The sequence below is a fragment of the Alternaria metachromatica genome (assembly GCF_023757995.1).
Source record: "Alternaria metachromatica strain BMP 0045 chromosome Unknown scaffold_21, whole genome shotgun sequence".
NCBI lineage: Eukaryota > Fungi > Ascomycota > Dothideomycetes > Pleosporales > Pleosporaceae > Alternaria > Alternaria metachromatica.
In genome coordinates this window covers 102,992-111,020 of record NW_026055512.1, presented here as the reverse complement: position 1 = coordinate 111,020, position 8,029 = coordinate 102,992, and the positions used below count along the sequence as shown (strand labels likewise).

The 8,029-nt window shown below is 50.0% G+C and overlaps 3 protein-coding genes across 3 annotated transcripts; 2 read left to right on the top strand and 1 right to left on the bottom strand.

The window, feature by feature from the left end:
- Positions 1 to 414: 414 nt before the first annotated feature.
- On the top strand, positions 415 to 2,229 carry J4E83_007929 (uncharacterized protein; the record flags this gene model as incomplete). Its single annotated transcript, XM_049334827.1, has 5 exons — positions 415 to 422; positions 473 to 496; positions 554 to 1,113; positions 1,171 to 2,043; positions 2,213 to 2,229. 5 exons carry the CDS (start codon positions 415 to 417, stop codon positions 2,227 to 2,229), a joined length of 1,482 nt encoding a protein of 493 aa, XP_049185978.1.
- Positions 2,230 to 2,558: 329 nt separating this feature from the next.
- On the bottom strand, positions 2,559 to 3,413 carry J4E83_007928 (uncharacterized protein; the record flags this gene model as incomplete). The annotated part of the gene is made up of 2 exons (XM_049334826.1): positions 2,559 to 2,792; positions 2,844 to 3,413. 2 exons carry the CDS (start codon positions 3,411 to 3,413, stop codon positions 2,559 to 2,561), a joined length of 804 nt encoding a protein of 267 aa, XP_049185977.1.
- Positions 3,414 to 5,295: 1,882 nt separating this feature from the next.
- On the top strand, positions 5,296 to 7,785 carry J4E83_007927 (uncharacterized protein; the record flags this gene model as incomplete). The annotated part of the gene is made up of 1 exon (XM_049334825.1): positions 5,296 to 7,785. One exon carries the CDS (start codon positions 5,296 to 5,298, stop codon positions 7,783 to 7,785), a length of 2,490 nt encoding a protein of 829 aa, XP_049185976.1.
- Between the last annotated feature and the right edge of the window lie 244 nt (positions 7,786 to 8,029).

Genomic DNA, 8,029 nt, shown 5'->3' with positions numbered 1-8,029 from the left:
CTATCTTACTAAGCAAAACTTTTTAGCCTAAAATTAAACTCTAAATAAGGTGCTACTTAGCTAATATTTCTAAGAAAAGCACTTAAGCTTATAACCTATTAAAGAGAGAAGAAAGAATTAAGTAAGAAGGATAAATTAATAATGCTAGGGGAATCCCTAGACTATATACTCGACACTAGTGGGTTATGTGACATTCACTTCAACAAAGTCGAATTCGAGGCCATCCAAGATTGGCGTTCAGGTAACCCCAATGAACCGCACAGACCCATCGAGTTACGCGTCGGCGAGCACAAATATACACGACTGGAAAGCGAGGTTTTATACAGGGCTTTTCTGCCACAGAGCAGGTGGGAAACACTGAGAAATTTATCGAGGTTACATTGGCTGTTGATCGTCGCTTGCATCTTTGCGGCAATGACACAGTGAGTGCTATGCTGAGCGCATGCGATTCGTGACTGACGTTTCTCCAGAGGTTGGGATCAAGCTGCTATGGCCGGTAAGATAATTCGAAAGAAGCAGTCATCTCTTTTGACTGACAATCTGGAGGAGCTAGTATCGAAGTAATGAAAGCCTTGGGTATAGACGACTCGGCTAAATCTTGCGCCGGAGCTCCCAGCACCGGTATCACGAGACGGACAGACAACAACCTCGATGTCAAGACCGACCGCAGTGCCTGGCTGCTCGGGGTCACAATCGGCGTACCGTTTTTCGCTGGTGCGATACTAGGTCTAATCATCACCGACCCAATCAACAGACTCCCCTTTGGCCGTCGCGGCGCTATATGTGTTGCGGGCATATTCAGCTTCATATCGGTCGTGGGCTCAGCTTCGGTCCACAAATGGGAGCATCTTCTCGTGTTCAGAATTCTATTAGGTGCTGGTATGGCAGGCAAAGCTTCAATCGTTCCTATTCTGCTGTCTGAAACCTCGCCCAAAGATGTGCGCGGCTTCTTACTGGTCTTCTGGCAACTTTTCGTGGCATTCGGGCTGGCCGCCGGATCTGTTGCAAACATGGCCGTATATCGCCTTGACGTGCATTCAAGTTGGCGCTACATGTTTATCTCCGCTTTTGTCCCCGCATTACTTTTACTATCATTGATCCTCTTCTCACCTGGTAAGCGGTTTTTGTGGCTCGAGGGTCCCAGTTCTGGAATGCTAAACCTCTGTGCAGAATCTCCTCGGTGGCTGTTGAAGGAAAGCGGTAGCATAGGGAATCTTTCCCAGAATGGCAAGCTATCGAAGAACGATCCACGCAGGGGAGTCAAAATTCGGAAGGCCTACAAGTCTCTAGTCGATCTTCGAGGCGAAGTTGTTCCCATACTTGCCGCCGGCGAACTGTTCCTAATGCACACGCGCCTCATCGACGAGCAGCGTCGGCTGAAGGCAGCATTAGATGGTCGTTCCTACACGACCAGTGGGGCCAGCCGAACTACTAATGCGAAGAGTCCCTTCCGTGATGTTATTCAACACATCAGCTGGCGAGAAAGAGTCACGTTAGTTTTCTTCCGCTCCGGATATACGAATAGAGCACATCGAGCCGCAGCTGCTGTAATGATATCACAACAACTGTGCGGTATCAACTTGATAGCTTTCATGTCCGACCACTTCTTCAAATACTCCTTCCTCAGCGACAATCCCGAATGCGACACCGACCGAAACATGACGCTACTGGGCGCTTCGCTTGGGTTGATGCTCCTCAACTTTATAGCTACAATTCCTGCCCTATTCGTTATCGATATTACCGACGGACGGAGACGTGTCTTGAACTGGACATTCCCAGTAATGGCCGGGGCTTTGCTGATGTCTGCCGTAATCCCAAAGATTCCCAACCAGCCAAAGGATGGGTACATCGCTGGACACTACATCTTCTTGGTCGTGTTCATAATTGCGTATTCGGTCGGCGAGGGTCCAGCAGCTTTCGTCATCTCAGCAGAAGTCTTTCCCCTCGTCAATCGAGAACTCGGCATGAGCCTCGCTGTCTGTTGGAACTTTATGGGAGCCGGACTCCTTGCTGTCTTAGCCCCATGGCTGCTGGATACGCTTGGTCAGTTCGGCGTGCTCTTGTTGTTTGCAGGTACCAACCTTCTCGCATGGTTTCTTTGTTTTTGGCTTGTTCCCAGTACCGGGAAAGAGGACCTGGAGGAAGTGTTCGAGCAGCTCGATATCACCACCAGGTTCATGTTCATCTATACTCTGAAAACGATATCGCGTAGATTCACCCAACCAGTAGAGTGGTGCTTGCGATTGACCTCCAGGGATTGGAAAGAGTGTGGCTATCCGGAGAGACTTGAATCACCAAGGAAAGAGTGGGAGAAGAAAAAGCGCGCACAAAGATCGAAAACCACTCATCCCGGTCCTCCGGACTCTTCATGCTCGAGCGAAGACGAGGTAGATGAGATACCGAGCGACAGAGAAACCGATAGTTGCGATTGAAGCACGGCACCCTGCAACCTATAGACACGCACGTACTTGGGCTGAAATGGTTCCACATCATATTTCGTAGACATCGTTGCGATGGCAGCAAAACGTGTTGCAATGAAGTTCCCAAATCACCGTGTTTCAATACTGACCCATTTCGATATCTGAGTTACTCTTCCGCGGCCCCACCTTTACCGTCGACCTTCCCTCCTCATACATGTCGCCATCGCGATACATTCGCATTCTCCACTTCCAACAAGCCAGCGTCAAAGCAGTCAAAGGAACTGATATGACGAAATAAAGCCAGAGTTGTTTCGACAGCACAAGATTGCGAGACTCCGAGTCGAAGTCGACAAGATTCATGCCAAACATAGTCTGTAAGTCTTCAGCCGTATTCAGTCTTTATAGCTACCATGGAACACTTACGGCAACGAATGAAAACGGGAGGTAAAAGGATGTGACCAGGGTGATCGCTCTGATTGCGACAGAGTCCTCTCGTGCCGATCTGCCCATGTCGAACGTGTTCTTGCTCTGACTCAGGTTCAGTGTATCCAGCATCGACTGAGTAGTTGACTGGGCCCGCTTGTTCATGTATAGAACCTGTCCTCTGTATGATGTGGCATCCTTGCGAAACTGGGTGAGTGCCGCTCTTATGACTACGGCAGTGTCATCTCTTCCTTTGCTCGCTCCAGAGAAGACATTGTTGGCTTCTTCGAGATCTCTCGTCAACCTTTCGAATGATGCTAGGATGGGCTCTAGCGGCAGGATGTTCTTCTCAATCGCACGGACTTCTTTCAGAGTTTCGAATGTAACCAAGGACTGTGTAAGCGACGTGCAGGCTGGCTTCATATCCTTTGCATCGGTCAATAGATACTTCAAAATATTCTCATTATCGACGGGGGGACTCACTAGATGAAGAAGCTTAGCCTCGTGGTACTCAAGATAGTCACGCCAGGAGCTGAGATGTGTGGATATCAGCATTGAGTGGATCACCATAGGGTTTGACAGTAGTCTAAGTCTGACTTGCGGTTGTTGTAGGACTTGATGAAGGTAGCCCTTGAAGTGAGCAACCGGGCTTGGATGTATAATGAACACAACCGATCTTCCCCGCTTCCGCTCGGCAAGATGGTATATTCCTGTTTGTCGAATGCGCCATGGGCTTCCCGTTTTTACGGCTTTCATTTCAGAGTATTTGTATACCCAACCAAACTCTACAAAATTCGTTACGACCTCACATCTGGATATCGATGAGGGGTGACATACCATAGCGATTTCCATTGAAATTTGATTGCGACGCGCTCGAAAACCCCTCTTCCGTGGGCAGATACCGATCTTTGAAGCACCCTAATATCTGAAGGAAACCAGGGCTGAGGTCGTAATGATCCATGAGAAGAGATATCATGTCGCTGCTAACGCCGAGAGGCGCGAATGTGTCTTTCTGGTGAAGCTCACTACCAACCTCATCAGTCTGAAGTCGAAACGACTCGAACCCACTCACTATATCTCCAAAACACTACCTTGCCCCACTGGACCGTTCGCGCCATCATCAAAGTAAGCCGACAGTTGCGAAGAGCTAGTAAAGCTGTGGGTGGATGGAGTATGCGATGCATCACTTGCGAAGCGAGTCACTTCGAGCAAGTGGCTCTCCTTGCGCTTCGAGAATAACTGGTGGCAACCGAGAATACGGGCCTGTATCTGTGATGTTGAAAATACGAGTGCGTGAAGGTCATTTGCGCTGTTGTCGTCTTGCTGAGTGCTAGAAGACATATCGGAATCGTAGATTGCAGGGCGAGGCAAGGCTTTGCGCAGAGAAACTACGTGATGTTTACAACAAGTATGTGTTCGGTTCTAGCCTTCCCAAAGATGCGAAATGACTTTATCCAATCCTGCGGGAGCCCCGCACCGCCTCAACGGGCTGACAGGCACAGCGCCTCAGTCTTTTGCATCACTGGTAGAATGCCTCTCGTTAGCGTTCACCGGTCGCGAAAGCAATGGACGCATTGTATTACCTCCAGTCATCCTAATGATGTCAGCATACCTAGGTAGCGTTGTGAGTCGTTCTGGGCGACTTACCGCCGTCAAAAGCTCAGGAGCCTCAAACGTTAAATATTCCTCTCCAGCTCGTTGGATGTTGAAATTGATATTATCACCGAACTTGTTCTTGAGGAACCTTTGTAGCTTGTCACGGCTGTAATACCGTTGGAGGGCTTGTTGCTGTATCATGGCTTGGTGGTGGCGAAGCTGAGACAAGGCAGGATAGCATCTGCCTGCCGCTGGAGGACTTTATAGCCTGCTGTACAAGGCTGAGGTAAGATCGATTCGATCTCGATTAAGCCGAGGGATGTCTGCGCTGGCGCAAGCCCACCTGCATACATAGGTGAGTCCTGCTCATAATCTATACACCGGTATAATGATGTCAAAATGCCCGCCTGCGGCTGGGCAGGCGGGTATTCGAAGGTGGGATAGTACATGCTGTGCCCAGGTGTCTTGCCTGCCGCGACGCCACGTTGCTGCGGATCGAGCCTTAGAAGTGGCGAGCCTGGCGACACGCGGGCGGCGGGGCCCCGCGCAACGCGGCCCCTTGGCAACGAAGGGATGACGCCGTTCACATGGGCGATGTTGCCTACAACCCAGCAGCGTCTTGCTGCATCGCTGCCCCATAGTTCTGCTACGTCCTAAATCATACCCCAACTTCGCTGCCAGTGGCTCCCGTCTAGTAACAAGCTAACGAGTTTATTGTGGCCTCTCTCTGCGTTGCAGGGACCATCGCGCATGGCCGGTTCCACCAAGCGCATCTTTCCTGCATTTCGGCGCGGGTCCCGTCGCGTGCTACGATCGAAGAATATCTGATAGTCGACCCGCTGGACAGCCCAATTCGATGAGCACCAGGCCCAGTTTCTCAACGTCGCGGACCAGCGTGTCCATACCACGCAAAGCTCAGTGTGAAGAGCTGGCCCAGAGATTACAAGATGCTGTCGAACGTACTACCAAGGACGTCGCAGCAGATGATGTGCAGCGCAGCGCCTTCTTGCCGAAACCCGACCTTGACCAGATACTCAACGATAGATCGTTGGAGCTGTTGTTCACAGAGTTGGTCACTGAGACTTCTTCCTTCGGAGGTGGCGTGTTCTTACAAGCTAGTGCTACCAGTACTACTGATGAAGAGAAGGGCTCAGATTCTGTAATTGACGACATGTTCATCAATAGTTGCATTGGCGCAACGAAGCGCAAACCACCGGATGAATCATCCTGGAGAGCTCTACTTGCTCTGCTTTTATACCAAAACAACAAGGATTTGCTCTCGTTATTCGTGGAATGGATGGTCATTATGTTCGATCATCCTACAGCCAAGTCTGACAATCTTATACCGTCTGATGAATCGATACCGTTCACGAAGGCCACGCTCCAAGAATACAAAGTTCCAAACTGGTGCCACAGACTCATACTTCTGGATCAAGCAATATTCAAACCGATTATGATCAAGAAGCTGGAGCATCATGACATCACCACCAGCGAACGCTTACCTTTCATGGGCAGGTATCATTCCATCAAGAGCGGCTCTCAAGGCCAAGTCTTCAAAGCTGAGATAGCACAATGCCACTGGGAGATTCGGGAGAACGATGACGAAGAGAACTCCGATTTCATACCTGGTAATCCGAATAGCACGAAACTCGTGGCTCTCAAAGTCTTCAAAGATCTGGAACCTATGCGCGATATGCCGGAGGCCACTCAGGACTTCAAGATTGAGCTCGGCATCTTGGAAGAACTCAGAACGTACAAGACTAAGCACAAAATGATAATGCTGCATTTGGGTAGTATTACGGAGCTCAACGAGACAAGAAAGCCGATCAGACACTCTATCATCTTTGAACTGGCAAGTTTCAGCCTGGGTGATCTCCTCAAAGACAGGAATCACCCTCAAGAATCCGTCATACCGTCTCGTTTGCTTGCTAGCCTTGTGGACATTATCGAAGCCTTAGAATGCTTGCATGATAAGCTCGAAACTCTCCATCTCGACATCAAACCTGACAACATCTTGATATTCGAGACTCGTTCCGGTTCCGGAGACCAAGAGCATTATGAACTCATCTGGAAGCTCAGCGACTTTGGCTTGGCTCGCAAGAAGGCTGCGAAAAAGCCAAAAGCTGGATCTGCACAGACCTCGACAGCGACATCTCGAGGATCCACTCTACCTGCAACAAGACCGACCGGCCTGTATCAAGCCCCGGAAATCCAAGAACAAGAAACTAGTCAAGCAGGTCGGGGTAGCGATGTCTGGTCTATGGGCTGTATCACACTCACGGTGCTTGCATTCATATATGGTGGACCAAAGGAAGTCACAGAGTTGGAAAGCTGCCTGATGGTCAGATTTCAGAATCTCGGCGGCAGGGAGCCTTTGTTTTATATAAGAAGCGACTCGTACCCATGGAGACACCGAGCTTCACACGTCTATCACTATCTACAAAGTCGGGGCCCGGACGTGGATGAGATACCTCACACAGCAGGACCACTTCTCGCCGCTTTACACCCCAGTCTCATCGACTGGTCGAACATACTAGTCGAGGACTCCTACGCATGTCGAACCGAGCAAAGATTCGTGCTATATATACTCAATGTGATTATCGGTAAGGTTCTTCTGATCGATCGTAGCAGGCGAATGGGAGCATCTGAGCTGCGCGACAGACTTGCCTACATACAGCAAGAGTGGGAAAAGTACGATATCGCATCCGATACCTATGTCTATCCGGATGCTTTGGCATATCTGAACCTTGCACGAAGCTCAAGCTCACAGGAAGACGAAAGCAGCACCGATGAGCCACCACAAGGTCCAATAGTGACCACGCATCATGATCCGAATCAGGCACCGACTGGAAGTGTAGCGCCACAAGGAGGCCTTACTCAGGAGCAAAATGTCCAGATGCGAGAAGAATTTTGCTCCGCCATTGAGCTAAATGATGCACCCAACGTGCGACTCCAGCTCGAACAAACCCCTGAGATACTAGGCCATCTGTGCCTTCGCGCAGGGAGATATCCCATTCATGTGGCTTTGTTAAACAACGCCTATGAAACCCTAGATGTCCTTCTGGAGAAGGCGTCACTTGAGATCACGAATCTGTCGTGTAAACGACGGACTGCGCTCGATCTCGCATTGGATTCGGGTAAGGCCGCAGCCCTTGACTGCATCCGAACTCATCGCAACAAGTTCGACTTCCCGCCCGAGCTCTACAAAAGGCGCAAGGACGGTCTTGGGTCGGAAGCGAGAGAGATTGCGGATGATTTGTTTGGTACCAAGAAAGCTGCGACCCCGAAGGGCAGGAAACCCATCTTTAGGATACCCAGGGGTAGGACATTCAATTCGTCTACATGACCCTGCGAATATGGAAAAGAGTATCAAGGTTCTTAGCAATCGACAAGGAGCGGGGCTTTGTACTGTTAGTCTTAGTGAAGGCGTTGGTGCGCGGATCACAGCATCGGTCCCCATATCCCCAGATTCCCCACGTATACATCGCATCCCTCGTCTAGGGACCGCTGAAGGCTTGCAGCAGCTAGATAGCAATATCAGGCTTAGGACTTCAAAAACATCTGCTTCTAAACAAAGAGATGTGAGGCTC